Source organism: Tupaia chinensis, unplaced genomic scaffold (genome assembly GCF_000334495.1).
Source record: "Tupaia chinensis unplaced genomic scaffold, TupChi_1.0 Scaffold000539_1, whole genome shotgun sequence".
Classification (NCBI taxonomy): Eukaryota; Metazoa; Chordata; class Mammalia; order Scandentia; family Tupaiidae; genus Tupaia; species Tupaia belangeri.
The window spans coordinates 5517137-5535250 of NW_006160052.1; the positions used below are offsets into that span (position 1 = coordinate 5517137).

Consider the following 18114-nt stretch of genomic DNA (forward strand, 5'->3'; position numbering starts at 1 on the left):
CTTTCCCTTTCTCTCTCGCTCTCTGTCAAATTAAAAAAAAAAAGGAATTAAAAAAACAATTAAACACAGGCACACACACACACACACAACTATGTTTCAGTCCCCTGACATAAGTCCCTTCCCCTTGAAAGGTTTTGCGTGAAAGGTTTTCAACCTTTGCGAAGTCACTGATGTGCCGAGACTCAGAAAGTCCCCCACGACCGACCTCATTCTTCCCCTCTGGACACCCACCTCTTCAGTCTCCTCTTTTGATGCTCCCATTCCCATGAATACCTTCATGCTTCTATTAAATTATTTTCCAATACTGGGAGGGTCTTTGTTTTCTTTTTTAAAATTTTTCGATAGCTCAGGAGCAGCAGATGATGTAATGGTTACGTTGCTGGACTCCCACGTAGTCGACTGCAGCTCAAGTCCTGGACCTGGTGGCCTAAAACTCATGCGAGGTGCGTGTGCATGTGTGCCCAAAATCCCAAGAGGAGAATGGAGGAGAGGGGACTGCAGCGTGGCCATCGCCCTGGGAGGGGGTGATTTCCCACTTTGTCTCCCTATTTCAGTCTCTCCAGCAAGCTCACAAACCGTGTAACAAAAATCTCTCTTAGAAAGTGTTTTTTTTTTTTTTTTCCTGCAATGTGTGTGCTTGCCAGAGAGAAAGAGAGAGAGAGAGAGAAATCACTCCCCAGGGGGATGGCCACACCACAGTCCCTTCTCAATTCTCCTCTTGGGACTTTGGGCGCACACACACATGTGCCTGGCGGATTTGCAAGCCACCAGGCCGTGGACCCAAACCACGCAGCCAGCCATATGGGAATCCGGCGCCTTAAAACCCTACCATCACCTAGGCCCCTGGAAGGTTCTTGAATTGCGATCTTCACACTATCATTCAAACCTTTATTCTTCACAGTAGCTCAAACTACAATTCACATATCATACATTCCTCCTCTTAAAGCGCACAGAACAGTGGTTCTTAGCGTATTTGGAGTTGTGCAACCACACCACAGTCAAATTTTAGAATCTTTCATTACCCCCCAAAAAACCAACTCTCATTAGAAGCCACTCATTTGCCCCCCCTCCCAGCCTCCGGCAACCACCAATCTACTTTTTCATATGGATCTATTTTGTACATTTCACAGAAGAGAATCATACAATTTGTCACCTTTTGTGACTGGCTTCCTTCATCTATTGTGTCTTCAAGTTTCAGCCATGTTTTAGTATGTGTCACCATTTCTTTTTTTTTTTTTTTTTTGTCTTCTAAGTTTGGTATAGGGTACGTGTACTCACCAGAGATAGAGAGAGAGGAAAAGTGAGAAATCACCCCCTCCCAGGGCGATGCTATGCCACAATCCCTTCCCTTCCATTCTCCTCTCAGGATTTTGGGCATGCATGTACACATGCCAGCATGTTTTTCAAGAAGCCACTGGGTCCAGGACTAGAACATGCTATCTGCCACAGGGGACAGAGCTGCCTTCACCACCACACCACTGGGCGGTCCATATCTCATTATTTTTAGTGGCTCAGTAATGGTCCCGTGGAATGCACATGCCACACTTTATTATCCGTTCTCCAGTTACTAGACATTGTCTGCTATGACTGACGCTGCTGTGAACACTCACATCCAAGGCTGTCTGAACATGCAAGCCCTGGCTCATGCGGTGACTGTCTAACATTTTGAGAGACTGTCAAAATACATTCCCAAGGGACTCCCTCACTCTCCATTCCTACCAGCAATGAGTGAGGAGCCCAAGTTCACGTGCTTACCGACGCGTACCCAGTCCCTGTTGTGGGCGTGATGTGGTGCCTTGACATACTTCCCCAATGACTGCTGATAGTCAACTACTTGTGCCTATTGGCCATCTGTATATCCTCCCCGGACAAACGTCTACCGAGATCCTTAGTCCACTTTTAAATTGGGTTGTCTTTTTATGTTATGCTCAGATTTTTAACTGGCTAGTCTTTTATTTAAAAGAAAAAAATTATTTTCTTTACTTGCTATAGGGCATATATGTTCACCAGAGACAAGGACAGAGACAGAGAAAGTGAGAAAGCAAGTTGCCAGGTCCAGGACTCAACCCATGGTTGGCCATGTGTGAGTCCAGCATCGTACCCACCATGCCAGTGCTAGGGCACTGCATTCCTCCCCTAGTGTGCTATCACACTTCCACCTTTCCGAGATGATTCTGAGAGCGGATGCGACATCTTACTCAGTGTTGTGTTGTTCTACCGGCCCACTATTTTCCACATTTTAGGTTTCTTAAACACACACCAGGTATTCAACACACATTCGATGAATTGTATTTAATTTGAAGTTCATGTTCAAATTAAGGTTTCAAGTTTCCCGCTGTGTGAGGAGGGATGCTGTCTTCCTTGGGAAGTTGCTGGGCTCACCTCCTCTCTAACCCTTGGTGTTCCTGTCTCTTACTGGTTGAGAATTGGTTCTGGGTGTATTAGTTCTTGGGCCTGTCTGGGTTGACCGTATGTTGGACCGACTGTGGCTTCGATGGCACTGGAAGATCCCCGAGGTGAGGAACAAAGGTGAAGTGCATGTGTGACGTGAGACGCAGAGAAAAGTGAGCGGATGCCAATATGGACGTGTCAGCCACAGCCACAGCTGTAACGAACGGTGAGGCTGAGCAGAACGGCACTTGGTCACCAGAGGAATCAGGCACACCCAGCAGCAGGACTTTCCCAACGTGCCCAAGTTTCAGTTATGATTACCATACCTATTAAGATGCAAATCAATGGGGGACAGCAGTGAGCGTGATGGCCATGTCGCTGGACTCCCATGCAGTCGACCGCGGCTTAGTCCTGGACCCGGGGGCTTAAACTCGCGCCGGGTGCATGTGTATGTGTGCCCAAGATCCCGAGAGGAGAATGGAGGAGAAGGGATTGCGGCGTGGCCATCACCCCCGGGGGGGGGACTTCTCGCTTTCTGTCTTTCTGTCTCTGGCAAGCACACGTACCCTATAGCAAAAACCTCTCCAAAAAAGAAAAGAAAGAAAGAAAGATAGATAGAAAGATGTGAATCAATGAGACCAGCAGATGGTGTAATAGTTATATCACTGAACTCCCACATAGTTGACTGCAGTTCGAATCCTGGACCCAGCACCTTAAAACTCATGCCAAGTGTGCATGCATGCACGCTTGAAATCCCAAGAGGAGAATGGAGAAACTTGCAGATGGAAAAAAAAAAATCACTGCAATTTTTTTTCCTGGACAAACTGTGTGGTTTGAGTAATTCTCCTGGCCTTTCTACTGCATCAACCACTTAGAGGTGGGATGTCCCCTGGGAGGGGATGTGACTGAGGGTGAGGGAGTTTGTCAGTCAAGAAAAGCTGCTGCAGCGATTCAGCACAGACCTGGGGGAAGGAGTGCTTCACCCCGAGAACAGGGCCCTGGGCGGCATGCCACGGCAGCCACAGCCCACGCTAATGCTCATCAGCTCCACCTGCTTCAGGTAATAAGGGGGCTGCTCCTTCAGGCTCCACGGGGCCGATCGTCCCCAAATCAGCTGACATACTACCCAGCCCTAGAGCACTTCTTCCAAGCCCAGCAGAGGACAGAGAAGGTAACCCATGGCCACCGCGTCACATCACACGTCAGCCTCTATGTCTCCCTTTTCCTGATCTCTCCTGCAGCCCACACATCCTGACATCGCCCCAAACCCTAGAGCTTTCATCACCCTAAACAATTGCTTCAAGGGAGAACGTAAAGGAACCTGGACCTGGGAGCCTGCAGGTGGCATGGTGGTTAAGGTGTTAGACTCCCACATGGCCAACCACAGTTCGAGTTCCAGAGCCCACGCTAATGCTCATCAGCTCCACCTGCTTCAGGTAATAAGGGGGCTGCTCCTTCAGGCTCCACGGGGCCGATCGTCCCCAAATCAGCTGACATACTACCCAGCCCTAGAGCACTTCTTCCAAGCCCAGCAGAGGACAGAGAAGGTAACCCATGGCCACCGCGTCACATCACACGTCAGCCTCTATGTCTCCCTTTTCCTGATCTCTCCTGCAGCCCACACATCCTGACATCGCCCCAAACCCTAGAGCTTTCATCACCCTAAACAATTGCTTCAAGGGAGAACGTAAAGGAACCTGGACCTGGGAGCCTGCAGGTGGCATGGTGGTTAAGGTGTTAGACTCCCACATGGCCAACCACAGTTCGAGTTCCAGACCTCGTGGCTTGCTTTCTCACCTTCTCTCTCCGTGGTGAGTACACATGTTCTTTAGTAAACATTTTTAAAAGTAAAAAAATTAAATTTAAAAAACATAATTCTTTAAAAAAGAAGAACCTGGCTCTGACACATGACTAGTTCAAATCCTTGCTTGGCCACTGGTTACTCATATGCTCTTGGGTAAAGCCTCTACATCTCAATTATGAGATGGCAGGGACAGGAGAGCTCCACAGAACTGCCATGAGGGTTCAGGAAGAAAACGCCTGCAGATACGGATGTGGGCCATGCCCAGTACACAGAGCAAGGGCCTGTTACGTAAGGGTTTGCAGTGGGTGACCTCTCGCCCCTCCCAGCACTGCTGAGGCTGCAGGACCTGGTCAAACGTATCTTAAAATGCAACACAGCACATGGTTCTCCTGCTGCCCAGGACATGTTACACCATCGCCACTGCCTTCCTAGCTGGCTGGCCACCTCCGGCTCTTCCTTAAAAATCTGGCTCATGGGGGACCAGCAGTTAGCATAATGGCTGTGTTCACGTCCCGAACCCGGTGGCTTAAACTTACACCGGGCACATATGCGTGTGTGCCCAAGATCCCGAGAGGAGAATGGAGGAGAAAGGATTGTGGCGTGGCCATCCCCCCGGGGGGTGATTTCTCACTTTCTGTCTCTCTGTCTCTGTCTGGCGAGCGCACAAGCCCTACAGCAAAATCCTCTCCAAAAAAAAAAATCTGACTCATGGGACCAGATGACATAATGATTACGTCACTGGAATCCCACGTAGTCAACTGCAGTTTGAGCCCGGACCCAGTGGCTTAAAACTCATTTCCGGCATGTGGACATGTGAGCTCAAAATCCTGAGAGGAGAATGGAGAAAGGACTGCACCTTGGCCATCCCCCAGGGGGTGATTTTCACATCTTCTTTGGCTCTCTCTGTGCCTACGCTCTAAATTAAAAAAAAAAAAAAAAAAAAAAAAAGACTCTCATCAGACACTGCTTCCAAGAAACCAGCAGGCTGGGCTGATCCTCTCGGCGCCCCCTAGTGCAGCATCCGCTCAGTTACCAGGGTCACACTCACATCATCCCTTGCTGTACCTGACTGCACCCGTACAATGCTACGTGCCTCTGTGTTGCCTTAGTATCTAGCATGTAGTAGATGCCTCCTAAATATTTAAGGAAAGAAAGTCTTTCATGGAATTTTTAAAATTTTTAACAAATTTGTAAAAGGGTGCATGTACTTGGCAGCGAGAAAATGAGAAAGCAAACCCCGTGGAGGATGGCCATGCCACAATCCCTTTTCCTCCATTCTCTTCTCGGGATTTTGGGGACGCATGCACATGTGCCCAGAGTGTTTCCCAAATCACTGGGGCCAGGACCCAAACAAAGCAGTTGGTCACGTGGGATCCAGCAGCCTTAACCATCAGGCCACTGGCTGGCCAGAAAGAAACATGTTTGAAGATTAAAAAATAGAAATTAGATAGCAGAACATTTGATTAAAAACGATGGGAAGAGAGCTACAATGCAAAGGCACGCGAAAAAGGCAATGAGGGGACGCCATCCTGATTCTGGCCGACGCCGACGCAGCCATGGACAGAGGACTTATGCAGCAACAGGAAATTAGTCCCAAACGCCCAAACAAAGCCAGAGACCACTCGAAAGCTGAGAGGTGGGCCCAGCTTGCTAGGCTACTCCTGGAGGGCTGTGGTTGAGCTCACAGTGGCTGAAGGACCCGTGAGCATTTTACTGCCCGAGTCTGTATCAGGTGCCCCGTGCTCTCCACTCCAGGGACGCACGGCCTACTCAGAGACAGCACTGACACGTGCAGGCCAGGGGTCAGCGGTGCACTCCTGCACACGCTGTCGGACCCAGTGAAGACACTCCCAGCAAGGACTGTGAACGGGCTCCAGATGGCAGCAAGCTCCCAGGGTTACAGGCCACTCCGGGCTGATCGCGAGGTCTTCCTTCCGCTACTGATATGCTTGCACTCGCTGCACTTCACTCATCCTCTCATTCTTTCCAGCAACAAGACCCAACTCCTCTGGGCTGGGCACCTTGGTAGGCATGCGCCATCGCAACGGCCCCCAGCGACCAGCACGCAGTCCCTGCCCTCAGAGCTCAGCGTTTGTGAAAAAAAACGTCAGGCAGAGAGGTATGAAGTGCTGGGGCTGGTGCAGGGTGACCTCTCCGAAGAACTGATGGGACAGATTAGGAGCCAGCACAGGAAAGCTGGCACTACGAGACAGGGAGAGTGAGGAGAGCGGGGGGAAGGACATGGCAAGGTGCAGGAAGAAGGCACATTCAAGAACTGTAGGGGAGGGGGTGGAGAGGCCGGCAGCAGTCAGAGCATGGAAAGCCTGTGAGTTCGCAGCATTCCTCCCACTCAGGGACAGAAATCACCTCATTCATTCGTTCATTCATTCATTTATGGATTTCTGTTACAGGGCACGTGCGCTCAGCAGACAGCGAGAAATCACCCCCCAGAGGGATGGCCACACTGCAATCTCTTCTCCTCCGTCTGCACTTCACTCATCCTCTCATTCTTTCCAGCAACAAGACCCAACTCCTCTGGGCTGGGCACCTTGGTAGGCATGCGCCATCGCAACGGCCCCCAGCGACCAGCACGCAGTCCCTGCCCTCAGAGCTCAGCGTTTGTGAAAAAAAACGTCAGGCAGAGAGGTATGAAGTGCTGGGGCTGGTGCAGGGTGACCTCTCCGAAGAACTGATGGGACAGATTAGGAGCCAGCACAGGAAAGCTGGCACTACGAGACAGGGAGAGTGAGGAGAGCGGGGGGAAGGACATGGCAAGGTGCAGGAAGAAGGCACATTCAAGAACTGTAGGGGAGGGGGTGGAGAGGCCGGCAGCAGTCAGAGCATGGAAAGCCTGTGAGTTCGCAGCATTCCTCCCACTCAGGGACAGAAATCACCTCATTCATTCGTTCATTCATTCATTTATGGATTTCTGTTACAGGGCACGTGCGCTCAGCAGACAGCGAGAAATCACCCCCCAGAGGGATGGCCACACTGCAATCTCTTCTCCTCCGTTCTCCTCTCAGGACCTTGGGCACACACACACCCATGCCCTGCTTGAGATTTAAGTTGCTGGATCTGGGACTTAAACCGTGTGTGACCTGGTGAGAGTCCAGTGACGTCCCCATTCTGCCATCTGCTGGTCCCCACCTCATTTTAAATACCTACCAAAACCCTAAAAGTCAGTCACAGCTCCCTGTTGTGCAGTGGGGTTGGACTCTGGGGTAACCTGCGCAACTCTACATCCCAACTCCCTGCCGGCCCAGGGTCACCAGCACACTGTCCCCAGGTGGGCGTGGAGCACTTGGGAAGAGCAGGTCCACCCCTGGTTCTCAGACCAATAAATCCGAGTCAGTGAAGTCAGTTACAATGTGTGCTACTGTCCTCCCTGTCTAGGTATACACAACTTCCTAAGGGGAATGGACCTCAGCTCTCAGGGAAGGGAGGCTCCAAGGGGTGTGAAGCTCCACCTGCCATTTTCGGTGGCTGTCTCTGGGGCTCAGCAGTGAAGCCCTGCTCAGCAGGGTCCTGCAAGGTGACTGTAGGTCAGCCTGGGCTGACCAGCCTGGGCACATGCTGGGCACCAAAAATGCCTAGGAGCTAATGGGCTGGGGACTGGAGGGAGGGGGTCACAGCACGGGCAGACCCTGTGAGGGGTGCTCACCCCTCTTTATCACATGCACTCACTATATTATGAATAAAGAAAAACATTTTTTTTCTTTCTTTTGGAGAGGCTTTTGCTATAGGGCACGTGCACTCGCCAGAAAGACAGAGACAGAAAGTGAGAAATCACCCCCAGGGGGATGGCCACGCCACAATCCCTTCCCCTCCATTCTCTCGGGATCTTGGGCACACACGCATACATGCCCAGCATGAGCTTATGCCACTGGGTCTGGGACTCGAACCCTGAGCAACTACAATGGAGTCCAGTGACATAGCCATTACGCTAACTGCTAGTCCCAAGAAAAAAAATTTTTTAAAGGGACATCTCTTGCTAAATTCCAGAAGTCAGAAAAGAGTGGAAGCACTGTTTTTAAAATGCTCATACCAGTGAGAACCAGCAGTTAGCGTAATGGCTATGTCGCTGGACTCCCATGTAGCCGACCACGGTTCGCGTCCCAGACCCGGTGGCTTAAAACTCACGCCGGGCGCGTGTGCGTGCGTGCCCAAGATCCCGAGAGAAGAATGGAGGAGAAGGGACTGCAGCGTGACCATCCCCCCTGGGGGGGGGCGATTTCTCGCTTTCTGTCTCTATGTCTGTCTGTCTGGCGAGTGCACGTGCACTGTAGCGAAAACATCCCCCCCCCCCAAAAAAAAGATCATACCAGTGACTAAGCATTGCACAGTGGGTAGGGGGGCAGGGCCCACATAACTGACCACAGTTCAGGTCCTGGCCAGGCAGCTTGACAGACACACGGGGTGCTGTGCACCCCAAATCCTGATGGGAGGGGAAACAGAGAAGGGACTGCGGTGTGACCATCTTCACTTGGAGTGCTTCCTGTTTCTCTCTCTCTCCCTCTGGTGAGTGCACGTGCTCTCTGGCACATGCTGAAATGGGTGAGACGGCCTTAGGGACACAGAAGGACGAGAAAAGACATGGAGGCACGTGGGCACACACAGATCGCTGATAGTAAAATAATTTTATTTAGTTTCTTATTTAAAAAAGGTAGCAATTCACATATAAATTTAGACTTCAAGATTACAGTGTCTATTTACCAAAAGGAACACCCCTGAAGGATGGCTGGACCGAGAGCTCACCGAGGGGGCGCAGGGAAGCACGCGGAACTCCAAGGGGAGCTGACGTGGAAGTGCTGTTTACGATGTCACCCCACGTCACTTCCTCAGCCCTGCCACCAGGGCTGGGGCTGGTAGGAAACCCACCACCATCCTTACGCTCATGGGAATAAAAACATCCCCAGGAATGAAAGCATGAGGTCAATGATCCAGATTTCCCATGACAATCATTATTTATCTGCAGCAACAATATGACAGGTTAAGAGTTTATTTCTATAATTCAAAAGTTCTCTTTAGGAGGGTTAAAGAACGCAAGATTCATTCATAAAGAGAATTACTGATTTAAAAGAGCAAAAAACCAAAAAATGATTCCCTCCAAGTTACGAATGTGTCTACAGTGTAAGGCCCAGGGAACAGACCCCTCGAAGCCGGGTCTCCCTTTCCCGAGTAGTGTTTGGCACAACCCACAGGCTGTCAGGAGACGACAGGACTGACAGCTGAAGGGTTTCCGGAAGTGGTCCCATGATTTTTCTGTCTGGCTGCAACACAGTGTACCCAAGAGGGGTCTTAGCAAACAGGAACTCAGGCCTACCTACGTGATACACCATTCCAGGAAAGTTAATCTGAAGGAAAAAGAAGGTTCGTATGAAGCAGGTCTCCTGCAGCCACAGGTGAACTGTCATCCTCTCATGGAAGATCACAGTCACCGGCTGCCCGGGAGGGCGAGCATCCCAATCTCCCGGGGGAAGGGACAGTTGGAGAAACAGCTCTGTTTTCAGCATCCCAGAGCCAGAAAGAAGACAGAAGATGACCGAGGATGCTTTCCAGGTTACTCTTTGTTCCACACAGTGTTAAGGAGAATCAGTGTGCTGGTAACCATGGCAGCTGAAAGACCTGGCTTTTAGACAGAAGTGCTGGGGCAAATGAATGCACCCCAAATCCAGTTTTAAAAATAAAACCTTTCTGTAATTATGATTCAATACTGTGCAGTGAACGGCTAGGAAGGGTACGCTGCTCCGATTTCTGGCTAAAGGCCTGTCCTGCTCTTGGCCAGCCGGAGATGAGAGGTGACATGTAAGGAGCTGTCTGTGGCTAAAAAATGAAGTACATCAGTTGCACGTGGCCTGGGGCAGTGACATGACAGTCCTTTCCCATGGAGGGAATACAGGGCCCCAGGGCTTTGGTTCAGAGCAAAGGTTTCATCTCACTCCTAACTTAGAGCAAAGCTCTTTTTATCTCTGAGCTACTAATGCAATAAAATAGTGATTAGGAACCTCTGAGAAATCTCTGGCTGGGTGGCAAAGTGCATGTCCCTGTAGGCCACCAACTTGACTGTAGGAAAACAGAAAGGTGCAAATCACGTGTCAAGTAAATTGTTGCTCAAGTGGAAGATCATTTCCTGGGAACTCAGCGGCCTGGATGTGAATCGCATGGACAGACTCTGGGACTGGACCCCAAAGAGGCAGCCTGGGGCCCAGGCGCAGTCGGTCTTCTTAACTTACCATTTCCTGGCCGTGTTCTCTCTGGCCTCCCATCCCTTGCATGGCTGAGCGCTCATTTCCCCAGGGACCAATGTAAACATTATTCGGCAGATCGCGGCTTAGAGACGTACAGCTCGTTACATACTTAGTGTGAACGCTCCGGGGCAGGCAGCATCTCAGCATCACCCTTCCCCTCGCTCACGAGGCTAGTTCAGAGAGGAGCACGCACAGGGTACTTGATAAACTGCGGCTGGAAGGACCATCTGAGTGCCAGACGGCTGGCTCTACCCTGCAGTCAGCGGCTGACAAACCAGGACACCGTGGGAGAGGCAGAGCGGACGGAGCGGGAGTTCTGGAAGTCTGAAGAGTCCGTATAACCATTGTTCCTACTGAACCCCTTGGGCCACCTCTTGATACGGGAGAACGTTTCTACCTCTTGCATCAACCTGTGCTCTCCTTGTTTTGGATGGGGCTCTCCCCAGAGGTTTCAAGAGCCTCCTTAGAGGGGAGGGAGCTTTCTCCTCCAGTCCTAACATCTGAATATTTCAAACCACAAGAGGAGTCCATGAACATGCTAGGGATGTTGTTGCCAAAGTAGATCTTACTGTTAGAAGCAATGGCCTGGTACTTTTTGAGCTCCAGATACTCCGGGGTCAATTTGTGCTGTGTGGGGGCAAACGAGAGCAGACGTCAGGACCCTGGGTGCGACAGCCACCCCAGCTTTCCCTCCGCCCAGCTCTCCTGCTGCTCTCGAGCATCTTGACTCCGTGACTCCGCTCCAGACAGCTGGCTGCCCGTGGCCCTCTGTCACTGCGGAGCATGCCGATTGCATTCATGGCGAGCTTCCTGACTTAAAATTCCTTCGACAAGCTTTTGTCTTAATGCAGGAGATGCTGTTCACTTTTTAATAAAACAATTGAGGAGGCGGCTTGGGGCGAACAACGAATAAGTAAGGATCTAACGGTAATAACTAATACCTCCATAGTGGCTTCGGTCTATAAAGTACTTCGTATATACTTCTCATTTGCTAGCTGAATTCCACATGGAATTTCTGCTGATTCTCTGAGACACTGGTCAACAGAGAACAGTGGCGCTCATCTGAGTAATGCTGTTCCCCCAGCCTCCCAGAGCCCCTCAGAGATCCCCTCCTCAGCTCAAGCCCCAGCCTGTCCTCCAGGCAAAAGCCCAACTTGTCCATCAACTCCCACAGCAGCTGCTTTCTGTACTTCAATGTCTTCCACTCTCCATCTGAAGCCTATCCCGGGTCAAAGCCCTGCAGTCGAACCTAGTCAGTGCGTACAGCCAATTACTCTCTAAGGCTTCTTAATAAAGGTTGGTGGGCCAGGATTCCACGTGGCCCACCCCACAGTCTGAGTCTTAGAGCTCATGGCCACACGTGCGCACGTGCCCAAAGTCCTGAAAGGAGGGAGAGGTGAAGGAGAGGGGACTGAGGCGTGGCCATTTCCCTTGGGGGTGCATTCTCGTTTCTCTGTCTCTCTAGCAAACACACATGCTGTCTGGCAAATTCAAAAAGGTTAGTATCTGAGCAGCATTTTTCAAAACAGCATAAAACGACTGCCCCTTTCAGAATAAGGCTGACCTCAGGGCAACGTCTTGATCCTTGCGCCTGCCCGGTGTCTCCCACGGCAGACCTGGACTGCTAGTTTTGTAATCTGAAGTTTCCTTTCTTGCATTCATCTTGACCAAATTCCATTTGGTTTCTGTAAAGCTGTGTCCCCAAGGTTACGCTTATTTCTAAATGTATCCTGGTGTGCAAAGTACTGACGACTCTCATTCTGTCAGCCGCACGTCTCATTCCTAAATGCAGATTATGTTCTCTTCTATATTGAAAGCTTAAGCTCATATATATATATTTTTTTTTTCGAGAGGTTTTCACTATAGGGCGTGTGCGCTTGCCAGACAGACAGAGACAGAGAGCCAGAAAGCGAGAAATCACCCCGCAGGGGGGATGGTCACGCCGCAATCCCTTCTCCTCCATTCTCCTCTCAGGATCTTGGGCACGCACGCACACGCGCCCGGCGTGAGTTTTAAGCCACCGGGTCCGGGACACGAACCGCAGTCGACTACGTGGGAGTTCAGCGACATAGCCATTACGCTAACTGCTGGTTCCCTAAGCTCATATATTTTGATTCTAACCCTTCAAACTGCGTACCACTCCTTAGCAATCTCTATCTCAGCCCTTTACCTGCTCCAGTCCACTGCGTAATCCATAACCCTGTAAATCTTGGACGCAGCCTTCCCTCCTCAGGACTCCAGACTGGTTCTCGCTGCCTCTTAGTTCAATGACTCTTGCTCAGTAGGCCTGTACTGTCTAGCTACTTACTGCAGTCCTTATGCAAAAACTGCTCGCTCTCCATCACACACCTTTCCTCCTCAAGTTACCACACTGAGATTCCTCACAACTAAACAAGAAGTATTTGATTGGGGGATTTGAAATTTGTGTGTGTGCGTACACACGTGCGTGCAGGCCTTTGTGCGAAAACGACCGGTGAATGCTACTGGCATTTAGTAGACAAGGGCCAGGGATGGAAAATCTCTCATAACGCACGAGATAGTCTTCAACAATGAAAGGGCATCTCATCCCCAAATGCCAAGGTTGTCTCTGATAAGAAACACTTGTCTAAACATGCTCAGCATCTACCCCAAAGGCCACCTTATCTGGAAAACAATTCTAAATGGACTTTTCTCTTGTCATCCTGGCCATCTCAGACACCCCCCTTGCTGTGACTGGCTGCCAACGGCAGTGCATGTGGGGAGTGTGCGGCATCTCGGCCTCTGTCCCAGCTCTGCTTCTCTAGGAACTATAGAAGGCTCCCCGCCCGGTGAATGCGCGATGCCTGGCTAAGTGACGGGCTGACTCTGCGGGACGTGCTAGGATCAAATCACCTGTCATAGCAGAGCCCCTGAAAAGGCAAAGTGAATCCCCGAACTGTGTCACCAGGGAAGGGGGAGAAGAGCCAGTCACCTTGTTCGAGGTGGCATATTTGTGGGCAGCGTAGTACTCCGCATCGGCCTTTGCCTTCTCTCGGGCCAGGAACGCAGCATCTAGCAGGTCAAACAGAGTCAGGGTGTTTAAAACCAAGGAAAACTGCTCTTCCATTCCCTCAACTGGGGAAGAGCCGCTTTCTCCACTGCATAATATTTCAACTGCTTACCTCACTTTAGGAGTTCATTGCAACAATAGCAGTTCTCAAATCTTAGTCCCCAGAGCTCCTTCTCCAGGGGGAACACTTGTCCTTGCTGAATAACTCTCAGTCCATCTGCGGCCCCTTGTTTTCGACTCTAAGGTGCTTCTTTGTCCTCTCCCCCTCCTCCCGTCTTCCATTACCCAAAGCCTCGCACCTTACCCAGGCCTTGGGCTTCAAGTTAAGCCACCAAGTGCAGTGTGAAAGTTCTGCTCTACTCACTGCCCGTCCCCCTCCCCCTGAGGTCATCTGGAATCAGGAAACACAGAAAGACAGGAAGCAGTCGTTATCAAGCAAAGTGTCTTTAAGTGTGAGCTAAGAATGTCAACATCTCTCTGTGTGACATCAAGGAGTTTTGAGATCCTCCAACAAAACTCAGGCTTCTTTTCTCCCCACCTAATTTGTTCCTTTTGTTTTTGTTGTTGACAGGTAGCAAAGAAACTGGTGATGCTGGAGTTTACTATCTGGTATGTTCTTTTCAACTGAGTGTGGGTAATAAGTGAGAGGCAGTAAGCTCCAATTTAAGGAAGGAAATGAAAGGCCGCACCACTACAGTCACCAACCAGACCATCGCTCGATAAATTACAGCAGTTTTCAGAAGTTTGTATAGAATATCAGGCCAGCTAGTCCCCCCCAACACGTACACTATCTAGAGCCTGACTCCTCAGGCAGAGAGGCAGTTCAAGACAGACAGAACCTCATGTCTCCCCAATGTACCTTCAATTTCAGAAATCCGCTTTTCCGTTTCTTTCTCCATCACTTTCTGCTGAAACCGAATTTTTGCTACTTGTGCAATCTTCTCTGCCTCTATAATTACACAACAAAAGGAGACACATTCAAAAACATTTCTTGGGACCAGCAGATGGCATAACGGCTATGTCGCTGGACTCCCATGTAGTTGACCGCGGTTCGAGTCCTGGACCCGGTGGCTTAAACTCATGCAGGGGGCGTGTGCGTGCGTGCCCAGGATCCCAAGAGGAGAATGGAGAAGAGACTGTGGTGTGGCCATCCCCCCGGAGGATGATTTCTTGCTTTCTGTCTCTCTCTTTCTGGCAAGCGCACACACCCTCTCCAAAAAAAGAATAACATTTCTCAAGTTCCAGAGGCACTCAGAACCAGCAGCATATAGTCTCAGATTTAATTACACAAGGATTTATAGGCTAATTGTTTCATTAAGTCTTATCTATCCAGACTGCAAACAACGCAAAAGAAAACATGGGGATGTATTTCCTAGCTCGCTGTTCCATCTCGACGGCGCTAATTTTGTAGACAGAGGGAGCATAAAAGCTTAACAGTTCCAGGCTTCCACGGCACTGACAGCAGCGGTCCCGAGCTAATGGAAAACGAGCCACTGTGTGAGATGCCACAGAACAAACACAGAGCAGCACAAATGCACACAGCACGAGGCAATTCCAGAACGTGGCAGGAGAAAGAACGAGGCAGGGAAACGAGTTAAACCAGGAAAGGCCTTCTGGAAGGAATCTTAAAGAACGGACCTGGCATCCAGACGAGAAGGTCTGAACGAATAATTCACAATGGACAGGTGGTGTGGAGCCAGCAAGTGAGAGGAGGAAATAATACGGAGGGCTGGAAGACCTCCATCTTGAGCGAGAGGCTAAGGAGCCGAGTTTTAGTATTAGGACGGCAGGAAAGTCATGATGTATTTTTCTATGTTTTTCTAGGCAAAATCGTGTCATGACTTTCCCAAAGACCTAATACATTCAGGATCTGCTGTCAAGTTACCACCACGCAAATGACATGATGAGCAGAGGAAGAAGTCTGACTACTACAGGAGATAAAAAGGAAGCAAGAGAGGGACCAGCAGTTAGTGTAATGGCTATGTCTCTGGACTCCCATGTCATCAACCGCGGTTCGTGTCCCAGACCCGGTGGCTTAAAACTCACACTGGGCATGTGTGTGTGCATGCCCAAGATCCCCAGAGAAGAACAAAGGAGAAGGGACTGTGGCGTGGCCATCCCCCCTGGAGGGTGATTTCTCACTTTCTGTCTCTCTGTCTGGCGAGCGCATGTGCCCTATAGCAAAAACCTCTTCAAAAAAAAAAAAAAAAGAAAAGGGAAGCAGGTGATAATACATCTCAGAGTGTGAAAATAAGTGCAGGGAGTGGAGTGGACACAGCAGCTGTAACATTACAAGAACACGTGGCGGGACGACATATCCTTCCTAAGCAAGGATCGGGGACCAGGGAAGACTCAAATTACACTTGAAATTCAATCACTACAATTTTTAAGAACACTCTTAATTCTCCCTTTCAGTCAAAGAAGGTAAATCTTTTACTATATCTTATCTGTAGCCCCTTGGGGAAGCATATAATGGAAAAAAAAAATTTTCCAAGCGGTTTCTTCTTTCCAGAAGACAGTATCCTTTATCAACTCTTTCCTGGCAGACTTCCTTATTTCCCCACTGAAGTAAACTCAATCTGCATTCTATCTCCTGAAAATAAAACCACCATGTTCAACTGTGCCAGACATTTAGCTAAAGCAGAAACTCAAGCTGAAACTTAAATAAAAGGCAAGGGATCTGGAGCCTGGAGCCAGAACCAGGGAATGCTGTCTCAACATATGGGGACTGTTGTGGCAATCCCACTGAATATTTCTCATCATGTAGGGATAAACCAGGACAGTGCACTCCCAGTCTTCCAGTTCTAGAACAATGGTGAAATACGCTGGTAAGAAAATCCTTCAGCTAATGACACCTTAAAATCTAGATAAAATTAGCAAGTTTTTAGTGCAGACCGAGTCCATAAGAATAAAAAGGAGATACTCAAGTGACAAAGGGCAAGTCAAAAGCCTGTATGGTGGTGTCTCAGGGTGATTATCACACAAGAAGAGAGGGACAGGGACCTGAATCACAGCCCACACAGGGCCAGATGAGGCCTTGCCTTGCTACAACTCCTATTTTGTAAAACTGAGGCCTCCTGAGGGCTGCAACTCTACTAGAAGAACTAAAATACTCAACCCTCCAGCCCATGAGAAGTAAGCTTTTCTTTTGTTTTTTAAATCATCAAAAGACATATATGCTTACCAGAGAAAGACACAGAGAGAGAAGAGAAAACACTCTCTAATGGAGAATGGTCATGTTGCAATCCCTTTTCTTCCATCTCCCCATCCTGGAATTCGGGGCACACGCCCAGCATGCTTTTCAAGCCACCAGGGCTATGATTCAAGCTGCAGTTGACCATGTGGGATCCAGCTCCCTTAACCATAAAGCTACAAGGCCTACCCAAGAAATAAGCGTTTCTCCACCTATACAGATCATAGTCAAGCTGAAGAATACCCAAATACATAGGAAAAAAGAAAAGTCCTCTTCCTTTGTGAGCGAGAGAGAGAGACAGCCAGAAATAGGAACTTTCTGACAGGGTATCACTATGTCACAATCTTCCTGCCCCAGCCTCCCAACTACCACAGGCACCTGCAAATGTACCTCATGTGTTCAAGTTGACCTGGGTACTGAACCTGGGCCTCACATGTGTCTAACACCTGCTCAAGCAGTGTGTGCCACTCATGTGCCACCGTTGGTGGGCTTGGAGAGAAAACTCTTAAGCAAAAAAAGAAATTACTCAAAAGGAGCAATTTCACTGACAACATACTTATAAAGAGGTACAGGAAACCAAACAAAAGTGAAATATTGCCACAGCAATGCGAGAAAATAAGCTTAGTCTGGTTTAGAATTTTAGGCTAGGGGCCAGCAGGTGGCATGGTGGTTAAAGTGCTGGACTCCCACATAGCTGACCCCAGTTCAAGTCCTGGGCCTGGTAGCTTGCTTTCTCACTTTCCCTCTCTTCTCTTCTCTTCTCTCTCTCTCTCTCTCTCTCTGGTCAAATTGGAAAAAATAGTAATAAAAAAAATTTTGTAGGCTAAATTATCATTCAAAAATGAAATGAAAGCATTTTCACACCAAGAAAGACTGAAGAAGTGTTCTACTCCTTAGCCTTTACTGAACAAAAAACAACTAACAGAGAAAATGAATGAATTGCCAGCAATGGAGTGGAAAAACTACTCAACAAATGTAAATCAAAATAAATGTTTCCTGTAAGAATCAATGCCAATGATGACAATCAATGCAAAACTAGAAACATGAAACTAAACACTTGGCAACAAGAATATGTAAGATCAGAGGTAGAAGACAGTGATGAGAATTTTGTTCGAGAAGAGAACAGAGAGAATGATTAACTTTGGACTTTGTCAAGTCAGGTATACTTGTTAACATTTTATAGGTAAAGACTAGTTATACTTTCCAGAAACAGAATGTGAAACTTCCAATCAACTACAAGGAAGGTAAGAATAAAGAAAATTTAATCGATTCAGCACCAATCAAAAAGAAGGGAAAAAGAAGCAGAGAAAAAAATGCATGGTAAATAGCACATAGTTAAATAATACAAACAAATCCAAATACAGCAGGAGCCACAATAAATATAAAAGGACTAAACTCACCAGTTAAAAGATAGATTCTCACATTGGATAAGATAACAAAATCCAGCTAC

The 18114-nt window shown here is 48.9% G+C and overlaps 1 protein-coding gene and 1 long non-coding RNA gene across 3 annotated transcripts in view; one reads left to right on the forward strand and one right to left on the reverse strand.

Moving 5' to 3' along the window:
• LOC102500350 (uncharacterized) overlaps positions 1–6642 on the forward strand; it is an 18706-nt gene extending 12064 nt beyond the window's left edge. Inside the window, exons 2-3 of the long non-coding RNA XR_335813.1 lie at positions 6186–6314; positions 6607–6642. This is a non-coding gene — a long non-coding RNA (uncharacterized LOC102500350). The remainder of the gene's footprint in view (positions 1–6185; positions 6315–6606) is intronic.
• A 2171-nt stretch (positions 6643–8813) lies between these two features.
• The window catches only part of ERLIN1 (ER lipid raft associated 1), a 44214-nt gene continuing 34913 nt past the window's right edge, over positions 8814–18114 (reverse strand). For both annotated transcript variants that reach the window (XM_027775285.1, XM_006157374.2), the window contains exons 10-12: positions 14331–14420; positions 13394–13473; positions 8814–11070 (exon numbers count right to left, since the gene is read on the reverse strand). In XM_027775285.1, coding sequence (XP_027631086.1) covers positions 10849–11070; positions 13394–13473; positions 14331–14420 — 392 coding nt within the window. In that variant the 3' untranslated portion in view covers positions 8814–10848. The remainder of the gene's footprint in view (positions 11071–13393; positions 13474–14330; positions 14421–18114) is intronic.